We start from the raw sequence: 22,607 nt of genomic DNA, 5'->3' as shown, positions 1-22,607 counted from the left end.
TCCAGTCTTGATTCTCATCCTCCTTCATTTCTTCTTCTCTTTCAGTTGAAGCAGTGTAGAAGATATGATATGGGAAGATATTCTCATAACATTTCACATCTCTTGACACAAAAGCATGCCCATCTATCAAGCTAATCAATTTTTACCCTTTTTGTGGCATTGGATATCCCATGAATATACATGGTTTGCATCAAGTTTATCATGGCTTAAACTTGGGTTTCTTGCCATAGTAAGACTGCCAAAAGTTCTCAGTTCTTCATATGCAGGTCTCTTATTATTAAGGACCTCATATGGACTTTTATCCTTCAAAACAACATATGGCAATCTGTTAGTGATGTGCACAACAGTATGAATACAATCACCCCAGTACTTTACTAGAAGCCCTGCCTGAAACCTTAGAGCTCTTCTCATTTCCAGAATATTTTTGTGCTTTCTTTCTGCTCTGCCATTCTGCTGAGGCCTCCATACACATGAAGTCTGATGCACAATCCCAAGCTTCTCATACAGGGGTATGCATTTCTGGTCTTCAAATTTAGGAGCATTGTCTGACCTAAGTATTTTCACCTTTTTGTCATACTGAGTCTCCACCATTTTTACAAAGTTTTCAAGAACTTTGTATGCATCAGATTTCTGAACCATGAGATTCACCCAAGTCATCCTTGAGTAATCATCAACAATGGTGAGAAAGTATTTATACTTTCCTTTTGTGCACACTCTATGTGGTCCCCAAGTATCAATGTGTATCAGTTCAAATGCTTCTTTCGCCCTTGACTCACTTACACCATAAGGAAGTTTAGTGAATTTTGCTAAGGGACATGTCAAGCATACTTCTCCACTCGCTTCATTCACACCCTTCAACTCATGAATTTTCTCAATTCTTTTCATTGGAGCATGTCCTAATTTGTGATGCCAAAGTGTCCTGTTACTTAACTTTGGAACATTTGTCACCACAGTTGGGACACTTCTATAGTTATTCACAGTCATAGCCAACTTCCCTACGCTCAAATCTTTTTTGTAAATTTGAGTTTTTAGTTGACTGACAAATACGTCAAGTGGTCTATTTTCCAGATAGTACAGACCAAATTTCATTCTTCCTATCCCTTTAACAATATTTGACTCCAAGTCTTGTATGATACAGTACTTAGGATAGAAAAGGACTTTACTGTGAGAATCACACATCAACTTGTTCACAAAAATCAAATTATGTTTGAAACTAGGAACATACAATACATGCTTCAATGTAAGTTTATTTCCTAGGTTCACACTCCCAAAATGAGATATAGTAGCAGTTTGTCCAGTTGGAAGATTGATTTAAGGGCTATTTTTACTTTTTACAACATCATGCATAGTATTCAAATAGCTAGTCATATGATCAGATGCACCTGAATCAATAATCCACTCATTTCCAATGGATTCAGCAAAGTGACATGACACCATACCTACATAGCTGTTCTCTGCTTCATCATCAGCATCACCATATGTCTATCTAAGGAGCATTCTGAGCAATGCCTCAATCTGTTGGGTTGTGAACTGATTCGATGAGCTTGTGATTGATCCACCAGACTCACTCTGATTACTGGTTACATTTGCTACAGATCTATTGCTCATATTTCTATTTTTTTCTCCCCATTTGCTGTTTCCTGGAGCAAACTTTCCTTTCCCTTTCTGAGGTACAGAACAGAGGGTTTGTAGATATTTAGGGTGCCAGCTTGGGTAACCAACAAGTGACCAGCATTGTTCACCCATGTGATTTGGTTTTCCACAAGCTGTGCATGCTGCTCCCGAAGATGTTGCAAAACCTCTTCCAAAACCACCTCCTCCTGGAAGTGCTCCCCCTGAGGTGATCTAGATCCTTTGCTAAACATCACTAAGGACTCTGATTCCTCTTTGATGTTGTTAAATAAAGACCTCTGAGATTCTTCTTGCTTCAAATGACAGCATGTTGTCTCTACAGAGGGCAAGGTAGTCATCATGAGAAGCTGACTCCTTTGAGGTCCATATTCTTCATCAAGACCATTCAAGAAATGAAACAGCTTATGTTCTTTTATCTGCCTGCTCAGAGAGGTCAAGAAAGCATTCACTTCAGAGGTGATGTTAGTGATTACAGGGAGTGCATGAAGTGACTCAAGCTCTTCCCATATTGCTTTCATTCTTTTATAATACTCACTGATCCTTTCCCATGTTGTTTGGTCTCATACAAATCTTTATTAATTTCGTATTTCCTACACCCATTTGTGAGAGAGAATCTCCTCTCCAATTTTATCCAGATTTGGTAAGAACTGTTGACAAATATAATAGATTGCTTGATCGAGTCTGAAACTGATCCAAGTATCCATGAAATGACCATACTATTACAAGTATCCCATGCTTCTGATTTACCTTCATCATCAAGATCTTTCTTTAGAGTTCCAGTTACAAACCCATACTTTCTCTTTGCAGAAAGAGCAATCTCCATGGATCTTTTCCATGACCTGAAGTTGGAAGATCCATGAAGTTTCTCAATCCCAACAAATGCCTGACCATCTGAAGGGTGAAGATAAGTGGACTAACAGGATCAATAGTTGTGGTTGGCATGATGAACAAGAAAAATGTTTATGAAAAATTCAAACTTTATAAGAAGAAATGCAAGAAAAACAAAGTATTTATAAGTTTTGGCGGAAAACAGAACTATTTTAGGCAAGATCTGAGCCTACGGCTCTGATACCATGAAGACAAAGTTACACTGAAATAGAGAGAGAGCAATAAAACATTGATTTCTAGGTTTGCTCATTCTGCCGTTTTCATTCTGAGCCAAAAACAGCCCACAACATTACATATATATTTGAGGTTCTACCCACTTACAGAGTGACACCACACTACTAGGAACTTTCCTAGGAAAATTACAAAATAACGGCTGTAAATACAACCAAAAACAAACAAAGAAAAGGACAGCAGCAGATGTTCTTCGTTAGCAGAATTGAGCAACATTCTTGATCATATGTGATCATCATCCTTTAACATTGGGCTCAGGCGGCACAGGGTAAGGGCCGGCCATGGTTGGCAAGCAAATGATGGGATTGAAAAAGTGTTGTTGTCGGTATACTTAGTAACGAAATTTCTGGTTATGCTCTTAATCACATTGACATTGGAGGGTATTGTGCAGTAAACTTACCTCTAATCAAGTATCATAGATTCATAGAAGCGAGGAACTACTTTTCAAATAGATGGAATTCAGTGCTTTCACCACAGTATTCCAGACAAATGAAATACGTTTGTTCTTCCAATCTTAACCTTTTCTTAGAAGTAATTAGGCAGGAAGTATGAATATTAATCACAGTCAAATGAACACAAATATATGCTATTTTCGACTGACATAATTCCCAACAAATTTCAATCATGTTACATTCGTCTCATACAGGGAAACAAACCATCCTGCAACTCACAAATTCTACTCCAATCACAAAACATTATCACATTTCGCCCGCCTTGCAAAAGTCTACAAGGCTTTATCCAACTTGTTAAGGTAAATACCTATATTAGCCAAAGACCATATACTTTTAATCACCTACATATCATGTCGTTCTCTAAACTGTAATTTGTTAAAACAGGAATTTTCAGAGAAGGGACTCTCTGCGTGCCGACATCTATTTCGACACTACCCGGAAGACAATACATGCAGATATAGGTGTCAATTCGGATAACCAGATGGAGTTTGGGTCGAGTCTATTCGGGTCGGATTTGTTCGGGTCGGGTATATTCGGCTCAAACTTACCCTTTTTACCCGCCACGGTTCGGATCAAATTCGGCTCAAGATCTATCAAGTCCAGATCGGGTTTGAGTCAGGTCAACTTCAGATCGGTTCATATTCGGTTCAGAAAAATTCGGATCTGGTTCAAAACAGGTTTGACCTGGTTTATTTCAGGTTGATGACTTTAAACCGCATGGTTCTAATTTGGTTGAATTTGGTTCTGTTTTGATTTAATATTAAGGTTGATTCAGTATTCGATCAATTGTGATTCAGATACTTTTCATGTTTGGCCTAATTTTGGTTTGGTTGACCAAATGTAATATTCAAATAAGTACATTTTTTAAACTAGAGTAATTATTGAGTTTTTTTTTTCTTGTTATTATGTCAATATCAAGTCATTTACAGGTATTTTTCTATATCATGTCATTAATATATGTTTAAGTAAAAAAATAAAGGTAAATAATAGGTTGTGTTTAAAATTATGATTGGTTTGAAATCACGTCAAGTCAAAATCAGGTCGGATTAAAATCGGGTTGGGTTAATATCAGTTCGAATAAAAATTAGTTTGGATTGAATCGGATATTTGTCGGGTCAATTTCGGTTCTAATTGAGTTCAAGTCGGGTCAAATCGGTTCGGTTTGACTTCAAGTCGGGTCAAATCGATTTCGGGTCGAGTTCGAGTTGGGTCAAATTGGTGCCAGGTTAAGTTTAAAGTCGAGTCAAATTCGAATTCGGGTTAATTTCAGTTCGGTTACAGATCGGGTTTGGGTCTTAAATTACTAGGATCAAATCGAATCGGTTACAGTTCGAAACATATGGGTTTTTTTTTTGGGTCGGTTCGGTTTTGACACCTTTACGTGCAGACACTAACATACCAACAATTCCTAGTTAGATCAGAGATTCTGGTGGCACTTGTACTAGACATAGGCCTAACACTTGTATTAGAATAGACAAAAAAGAAGCAAAGGTGTATTTTCTATTAGAAAATAAAGAAAGTTGTTCTTGGAATCATATTTGGACAGGAAAGGTGTATAACTGCTTAGGTACTAAATTTTAAGAGAAACTAACATATACGAGCACCCATGCACGCACACAAAAACTAAACAGAATTTAAATCTTTTTGACAGTTTTGAGCTACAAAGTCTATAAGATTCAAAATGAAGAAAAACTAAGGAACCAAACCAAATCAAATTGTCAAACAAATTTTCTATCTTAATGATTTCAAATTCTTGGCACATTCGTCCAGGTAGCTTCTCATGGCCTCGCTAATATATGAAGTTGTGTCCAAAATGAAATTGAAATAATAACAACATATGACATCTCAACTTAATTAAATATGTTATGCAAAATTACTTACATCATCAATGGGAGTAGTCTCAAGTTCATGCAATACGACATCGCAGGCCTCCAAATCATTTGATAAATAGCAAAATACAAAACAAAATTACATGAATTCATTTTTTTTTTTAAAAAAAATGGTCTTACAAATCTGAAATTGAATTTAGGATCAGTCTTCAAATGTTCTTGTTTCAAAGCCTTCATGAAAATGCTCGTAGCCTTCCTTATCTCATATATCCATGTCAAAATCCTTGTCTCTCCTTGATCTTACTGATTTCCTACTTCCTCTCTCATGCCAGACATTGTTTGCCACAGAATTCCTAAATCAAAATACATGTATTGAAAGAAATCATAGCATGTATATTGAAAGAAAAATCAATATTGAGAGTCTCAAATTCATTCCACCCGGCATAGTAGGCCTCCAAATTCTTTGATAAATAGCAAAATACGAAACAAAATTACACTGAATTTATTTAAAAAAAAGAATTTGATGCTGAAAGCTGAAAAAATTGTGTAGCAAAAAAAAAAAAAAAAAAAAAAAGAGATCTTACAAATCCGAAACTGAAATTAGGATCATTTATTAAATGTGTTTCATGATAAATGCATTTTTTTTTAGCAATCTATCAATAAACATAATTATTAATATGTGCAATGTAATATTCACATATTTATACGTAATTTTTTAATTTATAAATAACTTTACGTAATTTGTTAAATGCATTATATAGAATATTATAATACTGTATTAATCATATGAACATACAATAGTAATGAATGATTTGTAAAACAAAACATATTCATAATGCAGTTTTTGTTAATAAATTATACTTGTTTTGTAAGTCATTAGTAAAATATATTAATATATTTTTTAATAATTTAAATTAATAAATTTATAAAAGATACTAGATTTGTCATTACCTACATAGATTAGTCGGGAGAACGCTCTAATAGTGAAAGAAAAATAAAGATGTATTTTTTCTAAATTGATTAATAAAGAAAGAAAAGTGTACAGCTAATTCTATGAGTGTATAATTCTGAAAAATTAATGGATTGAATCGAATGTAAATCGCTTAAGTGATCTTGAATTTAGTCCCTCAACCAATACTCATTTAAAGGTAGATCTCAGTTTTCTATGTACGCCATTAAAGAACATAAGCGTAAACTACCCAAGGATGGTTCGACGCACTAGAAATTGATGACAAGTTTAGGATTGGAATGAAATGAAAGGTTTGTATTTATTTTAAATTCTGAATTTCAAATTTCAAAATGAAATCAAAAACAAGTAAACTTCCCAAAACTAATTCAAGCCCACAAATTCCAATAATAATACGAGTAATATTTTCTTAACGATCAGTATTAATCATTGTCAAATGAACATATATTAGATTGACATAATTCTGGAAGTTGTACAGGATCCAACTTGTTAAGGTAACTACCTAAAATTAAACTAATCATACCATATCATATACCTAAAAAAAACACGAAACAGTCCCGGTGTACCGACATTTAATTATTGACTATCCGGAGGATGAATACACGTAGACACTAACATACCAACAGGTCCTAGTTGAAAATTTATGCACACTAATCATCGAAACGACTATACCTTGAGAGTTTTTGGAGTATACTTAAAAAAGGTAGGTTCGAAAATCAATTGGTGGATTAAAGTGTTTGAAGTAGCTTCATTGAGTATAGTTTTGTGTTTTCTATACTATGCTACGCGCCTACGCTACCAATAGATAAAACTTCCTCTGTTTTCTTTTAGTTGACACTTTTCTATTATCACGTTTACCAATGCATGTTTTTAACGATGAATATCTCTAATTATGAACATTATAAAATTATAAAAAGTGTATATTAATAAAATATACATTGAAGCGATTCAAACAAGATCGCACGTGAATATGTTTTATTGTATATATAAACCACAAAAGCGAGTCACAGCGTGTTGTGTGAATAGAGTAAAAGTCAAACGGTGTCAAATAAAAAAAAAGGAGGAAGTATAATTTGTGCCTCTTTTGAAAAATAAAATAAATAAAATAAAATAAAAAGATAATATAAACTTGGATTTTCTCTTAATATAATAGATTTTATAAAAAAAAATATACGTAAATCAATAAATGAGGTAAAAGACAATTTATAAATCAATATAGAATTTAGCAGTGACTACCATGATTAAAAGCTGAACAAGATATTAAGGTGATGATTACCTCAGTCCAGAAATTGTCCCATAACATTTTGTTTCTTCATTGTTGATCAAACTTAAATATTTGGTGATTAATTCTCATTAACCTATCTACAAAATACAGATATAGAAATATCAATGATTTAAATGTATTTAAAAATTCTATCAAAAATTAAACTCATAATTTGGTACACACAGATCTGCGCTGGAATTAAAAGAGCTCCATTAAATATCTAGATTACAAATTGTATAAATGTGATTGCTACAAAACTATACATATGAAATGAATGTGACAAATCTAATGGAACACTAGCCAAAACCATTCATTTCTACGCTAATTGGGAGGGACTATAATCATATGCTTGAACAAAATATGACACCTACAAAAATTAGCAAAATCCTGAGACATGAATAACTTCTAGCACTTGAAACCTGCCTGAAAAGACAAGAAATGTGGAAAATGCTTCCACTATTCTGCAGAAGAGCATTAGTTTCGGGATTGATCTTTGAATACTCATAAGCTAGAAGAGGACATCCTATGCGACACCTTCAGGCTATATGGCAATGTCTCGGGTAAAAAGCTGTAATCAGTGCATATCCACAGCATATTTCTTATATATCTAACTGCTCAAGGTCGATAATGTTAGCCGCATTTCGTATAAGCTCCTTGCGTCCATCAACCTGGAAAATTGCAGCAAAAGCGTCATGCTAACTCATTTATTTTGACATACAAGAAAGAGCAAAAAACAGAGAAATCTTAGTCCAGTTCAAGCATCCCAGATTTACTACATCCAAGACATTCATATCAACTTGCCATTGTGAATTATTGAATGCTACTTTATAACATAGGAAGAAATTATATCCATATTAAATCCCATAGCGGAAAGAAATAACACTGGCTCGAAATCCCCCACAGGTAATGGAAAATAATGAAAAGAACAAGCACACTGAAAGGACTAACCCGGGCTCCCATGAGTGAGGCAAAAACAAGATTTGCTTGAGCCGCATCTTCTACCGTCAACTGTTTCAGCAATCGACTTTCTGGATCCATTGTTGTTTCCCAAAGTTGAGCAGGCATCATCTCACCCAACCCTACGATATACTTAAATCAGACAATAGAGCAAAAAAAAAAAAAACACTGTTCTATTAAGAACATACTACATCGAATAAGATCTGCAAACAAATCACATGTATGATCACATAGATGAAGGAGAAGCCCTGTTCCTTCTAACATACGAATTAGGACTCAGGGTTACCAGCAGGAACATGTTTGATAGTGCTTTAGTCATTAAGTCACCATTAGTAATAACTGTAACCAATCTTTTCATATAGCAAAGGGCCAAAAATTTTTGTTTCTTCAAGATATGTTCAGAACCCAAATAATTTACATGCTAAAGATGCAAATACAGAATTACTTGTCGGAGCTCGTATTTACATATTTATGATGCCATTTAACTAGGGAAAGCAATTAAAGAATTTCGGAAAGAGCAATCCTAAAACCAAGATGAATAAATCACTGGTTCAGTAAAGAAGACATGAAAACCCATATGCATTTGAATAAATGATAGCATATCATGAATGAAAGCGATTCTTATTAAACCTTTAAATCTCTGAATGTTGTATGATGCATTTGAAGGAAAGGTACTCTGGAGTTTTTTAAGTTCAGCTTCACTGTAACAATAATAAAATTGTTTCCCTCTTTCAACCTGAAGGCAAAGGTACAAAATAAATAATAGGAACCCATGAGCAAGGAGGTGTGTATGAGCTTAAAGTCCTCAACTCCTCCAGATTGACCACAGGCCAGAAGAATAACGATACCTTGTATAGGGGAGGAACTCCCACATAAATGCAACCTGCATCAAATAAAGCTTTCTGCAAGAAAGAAGCCTCGTACACATTAGACTTACTGGTATACAAAGCTTTAGATGCATAACTTACAGTTTTTCCACCAAAGTCCAGCACGTACCTGATATCTATAGAAAAATGTTAGCAATAAAGTTCTAATATGAGCACCATCAACATCAGCATCAGTTAAAATAATAATCTTGTGATAGCGAAGATCTTCCATCTTGAAATCTTCACCCTGGTAAAAGATAACTAGTCAATAAAGATAAGTTAAAAATCATAACAGATTTTATATTAAAATAAGATCCACTGGTACCTTCACTCCAAGTCCCAAAGCAAGAATTAGGTTTTGAATCTCTTCATTCTTGTACATAGCTGCATCATCCCTCCTCTCAACATTTAAAATTTTACCTCGCAAGGGCAGGATAGCCTGCAAGGAAATATTTTCAGGGAAAGCATTATGTAATAGATTAAACTTTTCAACCAAAGATCATGTGCATACACAAAACTGTAGCCTCTTTCACCTCAAGACAACAAGGTAAGTCCTATCTTACACTTTTAATGCTAAATCTGTGAACAAAGCCCTCAATAGCATAAATCTTGATCGTACTGGAGCACCAGTGATGTTCAAAGACAACAAGTAATACATGCAAGTTAAATAGTGATTTACATCTAAGCTCACCAAGTAAGTGATGAAGTCAAGAGGATGGAAACACAGATTTATTTATTTTGCCACATTGCCAAAGGGGAAATAAAAGGCGGTAGATGAAGGAGCTTCAAGAAATATCATAGCAAGCATATTACTGATAGCGTCAGTCAAAAGGAAAGTTGAAGAATTTAATAAAAAAATTCACTTCTGTGTTATGCATAAAGGATGTATTACAGCATCACTTTCTTCTCCCTCTACCCTTTAAAGGTTGCCCCATCCATCTCTTTTCACTTGATTAAAAGTTGTATAAATGGTTAGGTGGTTTTGTTGTTTAGGATGTGAGGTAAGAAATTGAGGATTTGTTGGAACCATGTCAGTCAAAAAGAAATTGAGGCACTTTTTAGGGACAGACCAAAATTAAAAAGGGGCAATTCTTTAGATACAGAGAGAGTATTCTACAAATTTTCTCAAATTTGTCAATCATCCTAGAATAAATGGAAGATACTAACCTAAATCTGATATCCATCACAGAAAAACTAAAATATACTCCCTCTGTTTTTTATTTAATGAAACACTTCCAATAATCAGCCTTTTTTAAAATGCAACACTTCCTTAAACAGAAACATTCTACACTATTTTATTACATCTCTCTCCTCACATGGTCCCCACTTCTACCCCACTCACACTTTCTTAATATTTGTCTTCAATCACGTCACTTACTTTTACATAAACTACATACCCATTATCACGTTTATTTTTATCATTTTTAATTCCCCAACAAACCCCACTTACACATATATAATAACTTCAACTCAACCGCATGAAAATCCGCATGGTCAAAGTGTTGCATTTAAGAAAAAACAGAGGTCGTAACAATTTATTTCAGTACATTGAAAAAAATATATATCAAAAAGGAAAATATAAGCTCCCTTGGATGAAACATGTTTTCAAGACAGCACATAAAAAACACCAACAATTCCTTAACTATGGTTTGTGACATCCTTTATCTATTAACTGTCTACCTTCCTCCCCTTACAAGGAAAAAGCTGTTTTATGGAAAGAAAGTTGAACTCCTATCATTGATATTCTAACTCCAGATCAAACAATGATATTCTTTTCTCACAAATCAACAGAAAAACTAGCCTGAGAAATAAGGTGGAAAAAAAAAAAAAAAAAAAAAGCACATTTTACATAAACGATTCAATGCAATGGCACACGAACCACCTTTAGCACACAGATTTAACAGTTGCCTCAAGTACAAGGTGTAATAACTCACTTGAAAGCGTCTATCTCGGCCTTGTTTTGCACTTCCACCAGCTGAATCTCCTTCAACAATAAATATTTCTGCAGGCATAATTCAATACCAAGATAATTTAGTAAAGCAATGGACAGAAAATTAAAACAATATGGACCTCCAAGAGTCCACATTGTTTTTGAGGTTTGATTTCTTTAAAAATCTTCCAATTCTTTAACACATAACACAATGATACTAGCAGATCTAGCACCAGGGATAGCTATGAAATCCCTCAACTTTTTGGGAACAAATAGATTTAGAAGTAGCAAAGAATTCATCCTATGTGTTATTCCTATTTACCTTTTTGCATGAGAGAGTGGGGGGGGGGGGGGGGGGGTAGGGGGAATTTCACCCAGATACTTTAAGGTTGATCGTTGGCATTGCTTTCCAATACAACTATAGATATTGCATGTATTTCAGGAATACCCACCACTTACCGAAATATCTACCTTCTGTTCATCAGGAATAAACATATCACTAAGATTTTAAGAACACAAATCTCATAAAAATTTGAACATTTGGGGAGGGGACCTAGTATTATAAACCTACACATCAAGATTCTAGACTTTCTAGTGCAACTTTCTCATATAATTTTCTTCAGCAAATGTTCTATTCTAAGCATTCAACTGGCAGTTTGACTTCCTTCGCTAAAAAGCTATCCCAGAATCTAGTCTTACTACCAAACATAAAGATTCTTAGGATATGTCATCCAACAATAGATAAGTAGTCTCACTCTAAAATCACATTGTTACTTACAATAAGAGACAGATAGTAAACGGTAAAAGAAAGCAACGAAGATATACTTGTTAAATATTAATCAACAGGAAAAAGGATATTTATTGGCACACAAAAGCCAAATTAAAAATAGCATAAATTTCCCACTAAAGATGGATACTGACCCTAGGACAAATCAACATTCACCAAAAAAGAACGCCCAGGTGGTGATTGTAAAAAGATCAATATTTAATAGATCAAACATCAAAGAGATAAGATGGAAAGGACCCATTGATCATGCTTAAAGTTGAGCACTTGAGTTTTACATTTAGGCAATTTAGCATATAAAGTTAATCTCTTTGATGATTCCGCCACATAGAATGTTCATTGCAATATGCATGTGCATATGCAATAGATAGTGGAACTGCGGAAACCACTGATGAATTGGTGCTAGCCCCATAAAACATGATGTAATTTGACTAGTCTCATCTAGTTTTTTGAGTTTACAGTAAATATCAACTAGTAATAGGTTTTGAGAGCTTGTATCTGATTTTGAATTTTTAATGCCCAATTTCAAGCCTTTAGGTTCAAATTTCAATGCAGGTCAGTCAGAACTCAAAAGGCCTGATCTAGTTTCTTATTGCAAAATAGAAGAATAAAGTTCAGAAAAAAAATATATATATATTGCCGAATTGGAAATGTAGAGGATAATTACTTGCAGCAAAGAACGCATTTGAAGATCAGACGACAATAATTAAATGAGAAAAGTCACTATCCATTTCCTTAGTCTTGCAACTCAGCTCTTCAAACCTAAATGAGAAAAGTCACTATAATTACCTGCTTCCTCAGGGTTTGTGGCAGAGCAATCAGCAAGTTTTCCAGGAAGCGAAGATGACTTCAGGACACTCTTTTGCCTCACTAGCTCCCTTGCCCTTTTGGCAGCCAGAGCAGCCTGAAACAAAAATTAATAGGAGATCCTTGCAGTTTAGTAATAAGGTCAGCTACACAATGTCTACTGAACATAAATTCATAAATCAAGATTTATCACAAACTTACCTTGAGAGCATTCAAAGCCTTTGAAACAATCGAATCTAAAACATCAGGATGCAACTCTAAATACTCCACGAGATAATCTTGCACACATTGATCCACCACCTTCCGAACTTCTGGATTTCCTAACCTTGTCTATCAACCATGGACATCATAGCATCAGTCTTCAACTTTCAAGAATGTAATTGCAAACATCTTTAGGTTATTGAGCCACAAAAGAGGAGAAAAGGAGTAATAAAAAAAAAACCTTTGTCTGTCCTTCAAACTCTGGATTTGGCACTTTGACAGAAATTACACAAGTTAATCCTTCCCTTACATGTTCGCCACTTAAAGTAAGATCTTTGTCCTGAAAGTAAAATTAAGCTCTTATATTATACAAACAAAAACAATACAAAGAAGAGATGATATGGGAATTCATCATAGTTTGTAAGTGCTTCCTGTTTCGTAAAACAATTATCATAGAATACTAGTACATTGGATCCAAGGAAAGATCAAAAGTGAAGAAAATCAATGCACCTTGTTAGCTTTTGATTTCTTTGCCAAACTGTTCAGAGTTCTTGTCAATGAAATCTTGAAGCCATCAATGTGAGTACCGCCATCAACAGTGCGTATGCTATTGGCATATCCCAAGATTGTATCTGAATATGCATCCGAACACCTACAAAAATTTAGCAGTTTAATCCAACCGGGTAGAAGGATTTCGTCTCATATACAGCTTACCACTGTAAAGCTGCATCAATAGTTACTAACGTAATGCAGATATAAAAGCCTACCACTGTAAAGCTGCATCAATAGTTACACCATCTATTTCTCTATGAAACCCAACGACATCATGAATTGGTCTCTGGATGCACATTCCAGCATTAGCAAGCAAAATAATGTGAAAATGTGGAGCAAAATTCAGAAATGGAATGTCATCGTGGAAAACATACCTTATCAACGTTTAGCCATTTCACATATTCAACCAACCCACCAGCATAGTAATATTCATTATACCGACTCTTCTCTGGATCTTCACTCTCCTTGCTAAAAGCAATGGTAAGCTGCAAACAGGAAGTAAAAGCAGAAAGGAGATGCTTTCAGTCAATAGCCCCAACTAGAGAATAGAAATTATACATATCCTCTCCTGCAATTCCAATAAATTAAAAAGCAAAAGAAGAAAAACAAAGGCGCAATGATCAATTACCAATATAATTCATACAACCAATTAGCAAAAGAATTAGCCTCATAATCTATCAACACCAAGCACCACTGCATATAAAAACATCTTACTCAAAATTTAGAGTATCCAGATACATTGTCAATACTTTACCTTGGGATTTAAAAACGCAAGCTCCCTAATACGCCCAGCTATTGTGTCATAGTCGAACTCAATTTCAGTGGTAAATACTGCAATGAAATTGTCATTATAAAAGTAGAATTAGCAGCCAAATCCAAAAGGAAAATTGTAATACAAAGAAACAGCATTTGCCAAGTAACAAAGTCAATACAGAGAAAACATAGCAAAGATACACTGGTCGTCAGTTACCTTCTTTATCAGGCCAAAACCTGACAGATGTTCCTTGGCGATCCTCAGAATCTGGTGGAAGCACATGACATGACAGATTTGTCACAGGCTTTCCACGGGCATATTTCTGCTTGTACTCCATTCCATCTCGCCAAACTGTGATTTCCAGAGCCTACATAATACTAGTAGAGCATCAGAGACCGAAACACCTTTGCATGGTAGTTGCATCTTTCCATTTAACCGAAACACCTTTGCATGGTAGTTGCATCTTTCAATTTGATAGTATTAAGAGAGATTCTTTTCTTATTTTTTAACCTCCATCCAGAAGAAACATAAGACAAGAATATGAATATAAATGTGATGCAAAAGCATATGCAGTGGCAACTGAATGAAAACCCAGGGTCTTAAGCCAATGTCAATAAGCATACTGCAATATCCGATGACAAAGCGCAAAAAAGGCTATAGGCCTAGAGCAATTTTATTGCTCCTAGATCATGGGATGCCTAAGGCCGAATTACCCAATATATTTGTGTACCCAGAAAATGTCTGTTGTGTGTTTGAAAGTAGAATTTTTGATGTGTCAAAGGTCAACCATTAAAGTCTTCTCCAAGGAGGAGCAATATTGCAACTAGCATAATTGAAATAACTTCGAAATTTTTTCTCAATCTTGCGACAGACTACACATTAAGACAAAACATAAGAATCACACACAAAAAAAGAAGTAAATACTTCTGAATCATAAACGAAGTACCTACCGCTGATAATGCATTGACAACTGATAGACCTACACCATGCAATCCTCCTGATACACTGTACCCACTACTCGAACCACCAAATTTCCCACCTGCATGTAAGACCTGCATAAATTAGCAGCCATCATTCAATACTGTTAGAATTTACTATAGGAAGCACATGTTATGCAGCGAAAAGTTCAATAAACAGAATACATTTTCACCATGAGCAATGAATTCTAACAGACAATTACAGCTTCCCATGTTCTATACTCATATGGCCACCACTGCCAACCAGATAAATTCTTTAATATTAATAAGAATAATAACCATATCTTCTTTTCAATTAAACGCAGCAGCTCACTTTCTGCAATTACTATCTGTTAAAGCAAAGCATAATAACTGTATATGTATAGATTACTACTCTTGCTACTCAATTACAAATCCCATTTGCAACACTCATCCTAAATTTTTGACAGCCATATGTTCTTCAACCCATCACCTACTCGCCGGTTCACCCAATCACACTAAATCAACAAGGGGCAGAATACCACTGTAACTTTGCACATAAACCAACCATTCACAAAGCAACCACAAGTGCAATAAACAGAGGAGCACAAAGACGATAGATTAAACCAAGCTTCATTAGTAGACTCAAGATGTGATACCTCTGCATGAACTAGGCAAGCATCAGTGTTTCTTAATCAGGAATGCCAAATTGATCATTAAGCTTCCTACTCACCTTTCAGTACCACAAAAGCCGTGAAAGCTATTAAACACAGCTAAAGAAAAAAAATGGGGAATATGCAATACAGACATAACAAGCCAAAATAATTCAAATCATATGAAGGGTTAAAGACATCTTATTTAGTGAAGCCCCTACGGCAAAAAACCTAATACACAAAGCTGAACAATGCTACAAAGTGGCTGTCACACAAACAACGTGTATGTAATAACACAAACTCACAAGTTCTGATACCATAAGTCAATTTATCAGAACCTAATTAGGGATTTTCAAAAGCAGACCAAGAGGGTAGGGAGGGGGGGGGGGGATATATTGCAATTGTAACGTAAAAATTGGAATGAAAGAAATTTAATCCCATTGCAACTTCTATCCTGATTTTCTTCTAAGGTTTTACCGTTAAGACAGTTTCCAAAGAAGATTTCTTCGTTACTGGATGAACATCAGTTGGGATCTGCAACATACAGACGAGAAAAAATAATTAGGATAGAAACAACAATATGAAAAGAAAAAAAAAAAAAAAAAAAGTCAAAATCTGCAATAAAGTGATATGTTACTCCTTATATGACTAAATATATTAAGGAAGATGTCTACAATATGCAGTTTACACATGAATTATCGTGGACACTAGCTTGATGCCTCTAGGTAAATAATTATAAATATCACAACACTTAAAATATATTTATCAATGAGAGTGAGGGATAGCTCAAGTGGTTAGAGCTCCCCTCCCGGTTCCAAGTGATCTTGGGATCGAATCTCATCACCCGCTTTTGTGGCTCTCTAAACACCAAAAAAAATATATTTATCAATCACCGGCAAGCTTAATGATTTAGCCAGTAATAAATATTAATGATTGTAGTATCATTTACCAGAGCTACTATAATGCTGAAGCAGAACCTAGATAAGTAGTTAGTGATAACATGCAATACATTCACACAGAAAAACACAGAGTGGGAGTGGGAGGTAAAAAGGTATGAAGGGACTGAAGTACTCAGGCCACCTTTAAGATATGCATTATCTATAAATAGATATGACGAAATTATAGGTCATGAATCTCATGATAAAAATCAGTTCAGTTCCACAAAGAAACAGCTAAAGGTAGAAGCAGGATTCAAGAAAAACCCCATCATAGACAAATACGCTAATCATCGTCTAAAGTAATACTTCCTCTGTTTTACTTTACTAGAACCAGAGCCTTTGGCACAATATTTGAGGAGGGGGGGGGGGGGAGTGTAATTGGTGCACATGGTCTACTTTATTATCCTTTGAAAGAACATGAAATGTTAACCCCCATGCACTTTATAAGGGTAGTTTAGTGAATCTGACAACCAAAATCATACCTAATATAGAATGGGTCATGTAATATGGCATTTCCATTTTAGGAATGTTAGTCAAGTAAACGAAGGAAGTATTTCGTAATTATTTGGTCATGATGCTTGTGGATAAAATATAGCCCCAAAATTACACCAACTACCTTTTTTTGTATGTTTCATAGGAAGTATATTTGTACATGTATCTGCAGTCATTTTTGCTTAGCCACATACTCATCTACTCAAGCACACAAAGATATAAAAATCATTGTTGGAAATGTAAATGTAAGCATCAATGCACCTCATAAGAGAGTATGAATTGCAAACATGTCTTAAGTTGGAATGGAAGACTTATCCTAATATCCTATTACTATTGTTTGGTTCAAACTTATCTATGTATATTGTTATATCTTCTTCAAATTTTTTTTTAAGTCCACCTCATATATAAGTCAGCATTTTCTATGTTGGGGCCCACACTCACTCATTTTTTCTCTCAACCTTTTCATTATCCTTAGTCTCCCTGCAAAAATAAAAGATACTAGGTATTAACTTAAATAGGGATTAGAAAGAATAGAATTATTTCAGTGTATTTATTTTATTCACTTTTTTTCACAGGAAATTTTATCCACCAAAGAGGGTGGAAAAAGAAAAAAGAAAAGGAGGACTATATGAACGAAGTTCGGCATCTAAGGCAAATGAAAAGTGGGCAGAAACCAAACTTATCACCAATCGATGATAATGAAAAATCAGGGGAAGCCAAGCAGTCAACTGCTGTCTCAAGGCACTGTTTGATGTTTATTCAGCAATGCCTTTGGGTAAAGTGGTTGGGATGGTCTATCACAATTAACAGAAAACTTTGTGTGAAATATAGCACTAAGTTACCCTCAAACATAATCAAACTATCAAAGAAGTGCAAATATTGGAATTTGATGTTCCATACCCCACGCCCGTTGTCAGTAATGCTCACAGAGTTGTCAGCATACAAGATAACATCAATCTTTGAGGCATATCCTGCTTGTGCCTCGTCAACAGCATTATCAAGGATTTCATAAACCTGAAAGATCCCATATTAGAGTCAATTTAAATTCACAAGTTCATAATCCTCTAATTTCTAACCATAATATTATAATAAGACAGCATTTGGACCTCAAAGGCTCAAATAGCTAAAAAAAAAATTCAGAAAGGTAGGTACCAAGTGATGCAAACCCCGAGAACCTGTACTTCCGATATACATCCCTGGTCTTTTTCTAACAGGATCCAAGCCCTGTAAGACCTGTGCCAAGCAATTATCACAACATATAAGCCATGCATATATCATACCGTATAAATTAAACCTCAAGCTGCGAACACAATTGCGCAGTAAATCAGAGAAAGATGACACACATTCATCTAATCTATAATGAAGTCACATCAATCATTAAGAAAAACAAGACCAGATGAAAGAACAACATCTTCACCAAGGATCTACTCTAGTCCTCTCTTAAGTCAATGATTAGAAAGATGCTAAAGCTGCCCACGCATTGCATATTAACAACCGACACTCATAAGGGTTGCTCAAAAAAGGTCAGGGAAACACAGAGATATTCCACATGATGAACATATACAATAAAATTATCCTCCTTTCTTGGTGTGTTTGGCTAAGTTGGCCCCTAAAGCAAGGTAAATTGTCAATGCATCATATAAAACACCCTTAGTAATGATTTTAAGTAGAAAAACGGCACTCTACAAGTCTACAATACCTCAAACGCTACCACATGATGATAAACATCTCATAATTTACTCCAATTGGAAAGTCCAATTACAGGTAAAAAAATATATGCAATTAGCACATATCACAATCAATACCATATTAACTCCTTGATTATCAACATCAAGTAGATGGATAGCACAACACAGAACAACACAATGGAGAAGCAAAAACTCATTGGCATACAATATCATGATGAAGCTAAGATTAGTAATACTGGCCGCGAACACGATGAAGCTAGTAGTATACCTGAATTTGGTCAGACCCATATGATTTAGAAGCCATATTTTCCCGAGAAGACTCAGTGGCAGTACTAGAAGATATATATGCTCTGGGAAATGCCACATTTCTGACCACTGCACCATTAGAAACCCTCTTCAATCTGAAATTAACCCTATACCCACAAATTCCCAACAAAATTAACAACACAAAAAATCATCAAATCAATTAAACAAAGCATAAAGCCTCAAAATATAGACAGTAATAATCAACTAAACAAAGCAAAATACAGCATAATTTATATAAACCCAGAAAAGACTAATTCTAAACAACACCAAAACATTGCTCATAGAAAAAATTGAGAAAACCCAACAAAATGCCCAGAATTTTTTGTAGCAAAGATGAAATTTTCAAAAAAGGGTCGACAAGAAAAGCCCAATTATACAATACCCAGATAAAAAAAAAGTTAAAGTAAGAAGTAGAAAATGAGGGAGAAAGAGACCTGAGAGTATGGGGAAAAGAGGAGGTGAGAGAAGGAGGAGGACATGAGTGAAGATAAGAGGAAGAAGAAAGGAAACGTGAAGAAGAAGAAGAAGCAGTAGCCATGAGAAGGCGAAGAGAGAAATGGCGAGGTCTGACAACAAGAAGCGCCATTCAGTTCAAATTCATTCAGAATCCTCTGTTGTTTGGGGGGTTGCCTATTACACTCACTGGTGTTTTCTGCGGCGTAAAAGAAGGATAATAGAGTAAGGGAGAAGGTGAAGGTTAAAAAAGGAAGGTATAAATGGTTTTGGGGCACTACCGCACTAGGAGAGTAGGAGCCCAGGAGGGCTAGGCAAGAGTTGATCTTTGATCGAGCAGTAGTTAGGGGTGTTCAAAAAAACCCGACCCGATTGTCCCGACCCGATTTCCCGATGACCCGAATAAAAACCCGATGGGAAATTTGGGGAAAAAAATTATATTTTCGGGTCGGGTACCCGACCCGGGAAACCTACCTGTTTTCGGGTCATGTCATGGGCCGTATTTTTTTATTTTCGGGTACCCGATTACCCGAAAATAAATTAATATGAAAAAAAAAACACCCACATAACTCAAAATATTGCCCATTATGTAAATAAGCCCACTGCCCACTTGCCCAGTGCCCACCCACTGACCCAAATTACTCACTCACTCACTCACCCAAATTAGGGCTCACTCTCTCTCTTCCTCTCATTCACTCACCGCCGTCCTCTCTCTCTTCCTCTCTCTCTCTCTCTTCCTCTCTGGGATCTCTCTCTCTTCCTCTCTTCCTGCCATTCACAGTTTCACACTACTACACGAATTCAAGACTTCAAGCCTTCACGGATTTGCCTTCATTCAAGCCTTTGACGAGTTAAATCCTCAATTTTGACGAGTTCTAATCTCAGGTACTTTCTATTCTCACGCGATTTTTTAGGGTATTTTAATTTCGTTGTAAGTTGTGGTATATTGTTCAATGTTCATGGAATTTGTGGTATATTGGTTGTATACTTGTATGTTTATGGAATTCGTGGGTATATTGGATTATTGGTTGTGTATCTGAATTTTTTTAGGGGTATTTTCGTTGTAATTTCGTTGTAATTTTCGTATTATTTTCGTTGTAATTTTCGTTGTAATTTTCGTGGTATTTTGTGGTATATTCTGCATTTATAATTGAAGAAATGAATTATGTTGAAATATGTCTTGAATTTGTAATTTTGTATGTCTGAATTTTCGTTGTTTCGTTGTATTTCATCAGTTTACCCTTTAATTATATAGTTGATTAGTTGCTGTCTTGCTGAATTGCTGAGAATGCTGACTTGCTGCCTTGCTGAGTTGCTGGTGATACTTGCTGAGACGATTGAAATTTCGGATCTCACAAGTGAATGAAGCACGACCTCCCATCTTATTTAATTTGCATTGTGACTTTGTTATATTATTGTACTTTGTAATTTGTATGTTTTTAATTATGTAACTAATGACTTCCCCTAATTTTTAGCTTTTACTAGTACTTTAATATGTTAGAACATGTACTTTAAGTCTTTAATATGTTAAAATAGGTACTTTAATAGTTTAATATGTACTTTAATTTTTAGTAGGTATATTTTTATTAAATTACAGCATGTATAAATTTACAGATTTACAGATTTACAGCAGGTCAGCAGGTATAAAACATAAAATTAAGTAAATTACAGATTTACAGCAGGTATAAAACATAAAATTAAGTAAAAAATTATTTAAAAAAAAAAATAAAAACAGATTCGGGTACCCTATGTCCCGACCCGAATTATTCGGGTACCCGAAACCCGGGTACCCGAGATATTCGGGTCGGGACATGGGACAACTTAACAACTACCCGAAAATCCGGGTACCCGTATTTTCGGGTACCCGAAAACCCGGGTACCCGGATTTGAACACCCCTAGCAGTAGTACATTGTGTCGGGGTTAATAAAGTAAATTTATTTTCAAATCTAGTATTGATAATAAAGCGATACGTGATAATGCTTTATTTAATTAAAAAAGTTGATAAACATTATAAGCTAAATGCTCAAAATTGCTTGCATTTTGAGATAAAGTGACCATAATGCCCTTAATAACTTTGGCTCCCCCTCTTACCACCTTCCCCCCCCCCCCCCCAACAACTTGCCACCACCATAACTTGTACCACTTATATCCTCCACTTCCCACCCACTAGCAGCAGCGTAGAGAAAGAGGTGTCCCTTATTGGCGGCGGCATCAACAACCCTACCATCTGCTCATCAATAGATGATTAGGGACAGAGGAAGGGTAATGGCTAACCAATGTTATAAACCAATAGGGTCACACAATTAAGTCTGTTGTGTAAAGAGAGCTGCAATGAACAGTGATGCAGACGAGATTTGATCTCATGTCTTGGACACCACCTCCTAAAATATCAACCAAAACTTAGTTGGTATCTCATCCCATAATATAGTGCAAACATTTCTTTTTAATAAGTGTCCCAAAAATATTGTGTTTATTTTAATATTTTATATATTTTTATCATGATACATGTAACCTTTTTTTTTTACTTTTCTCATATAATAAATACTCCTACATTTCCCCAAGTTTCATTCATAATTTACTTTTTTAGGCTTTCCTTATAAAATTCTCCCATTTCTAAATTTCATTAGATGTCACTCATTATTTTTTTTTTAACTTTCTCATATAAAATACTTTTACTTAGAATTCTACTGTCCTAAATTCCTGATTAAAAAAATGAGCACTATAACATAAGATGGAGGAGTATGATTTTCAAGGTAATATGTTTTGAGAGTTAAGTATAAATTTAGGGACTAACCTTTTCATTTTTTCACCTTTTGGGACCTCTCACTTTTTTTTTCCACCTTTTAAGACCTCTAGTTAAGTTTCCAGCCATTTAACCCAACTTAAACTCACCTGAGCAAAAGTCAATCCCCTATTTCAATTTTTATCCAACTAAAGTTAGTCCCCTCATTGGAATTTGTACGAAATAAGTGCGTGCCTTCATTAATTTAAGCATGCATATCCAAAACATGAGTATATTATCCAAAT

At 35.1% G+C, this 22,607-nt stretch overlaps 2 protein-coding genes and 1 long non-coding RNA gene across 3 annotated transcripts; 1 reads left to right on the top strand and 2 right to left on the bottom strand.

The window, feature by feature from the left end:
* Positions 1-2,146: 2,146 nt before the first annotated feature.
* LOC145581366 (uncharacterized) lies at positions 2,147-3,447 on the bottom strand. Its single transcript, XM_081638385.1, has 2 exons — positions 3,408-3,447; positions 2,147-2,523 (listed from the first exon to the last, which is right to left on the bottom strand). Exons 1-2 carry the CDS (start codon positions 3,445-3,447, stop codon positions 2,147-2,149), a joined length of 417 nt encoding a protein of 138 aa, XP_081494511.1.
* Positions 3,448-7,377: 3,930 nt separating this feature from the next.
* LOC145583284 (DNA gyrase subunit B, chloroplastic/mitochondrial-like) lies at positions 7,378-19,846 on the bottom strand. Its single transcript, XM_081640498.1, has 21 exons — positions 19,561-19,846; positions 19,089-19,233; positions 18,285-18,365; positions 18,033-18,146; positions 16,180-16,236; positions 15,065-15,166; positions 14,331-14,481; positions 14,115-14,191; positions 13,735-13,845; positions 13,576-13,646; positions 13,319-13,460; positions 13,050-13,148; positions 12,809-12,937; positions 12,590-12,704; positions 11,021-11,088; positions 9,412-9,525; positions 9,217-9,333; positions 9,069-9,122; positions 8,851-8,956; positions 8,212-8,342; positions 7,378-7,931 (listed from the first exon to the last, which is right to left on the bottom strand). The coding sequence occupies exons 1-21, from the start codon at positions 19,710-19,712 to the stop codon at positions 7,863-7,865; spliced, it is 2,205 nt and encodes a 734-aa protein (XP_081496624.1). The 5' UTR covers positions 19,713-19,846; the 3' UTR covers positions 7,378-7,862.
* A 142-nt stretch (positions 19,847-19,988) lies between these two features.
* Positions 19,989-21,205, top strand: LOC145582483 (uncharacterized). The gene is made up of 2 exons (XR_014099887.1): positions 19,989-20,464; positions 20,835-21,205. It is a non-coding gene; the product is annotated as an uncharacterized LOC145582483 (long non-coding RNA).
* The last annotated feature ends 1,402 nt before the right edge of the window (positions 21,206-22,607 follow it).

Source organism: Chenopodium album, chromosome 15, assembly GCF_948465745.1.
Source record: "Chenopodium album chromosome 15, dcCheAlbu1.1, whole genome shotgun sequence".
NCBI lineage: Eukaryota > Viridiplantae > Streptophyta > Magnoliopsida > Caryophyllales > Amaranthaceae > Chenopodium > Chenopodium album.
The sequence above is the reverse complement of the archived record's forward strand: the minus strand, read 5'-3'. Positions and strand labels throughout refer to the sequence as shown.

What these genes read in the sequence shown, in the direction of transcription:
- LOC145581366 (XM_081638385.1), bottom strand. Translation starts at nt 3,447, where the DNA reads ATGTTTTGTGATTGGAGTAGAATTTGTGAGTTGCAGGATG. An exon ending in AATTTGTGAGTTGCAGGATG is followed by an intron (nt 2,524 to 3,407) that starts GTTTGTTTCCCT and finishes TTCACCCTTCAG; the next exon opens with ATGGTCAGGCATTTGTTGGG.
- LOC145583284 (XM_081640498.1), bottom strand. Translation starts at nt 19,712, where the DNA reads ATGGCGCTTCTTGTTGTCAGACCTCGCCATTTCTCTCTTCGCCTTCTC. An exon ending in TTACTGACAACGGGCGTGGG is followed by an intron (nt 16,237 to 18,032) that starts GTATGGAACATC and finishes TGTATGTTGCAG; the next exon opens with ATCCCAACTGATGTTCATCC. An exon ending in CTTTGGAAACTGTCTTAACG is followed by an intron (nt 15,167 to 16,179) that starts GTAAAACCTTAG and finishes TAATTTATGCAG; the next exon opens with GTCTTACATGCAGGTGGGAA.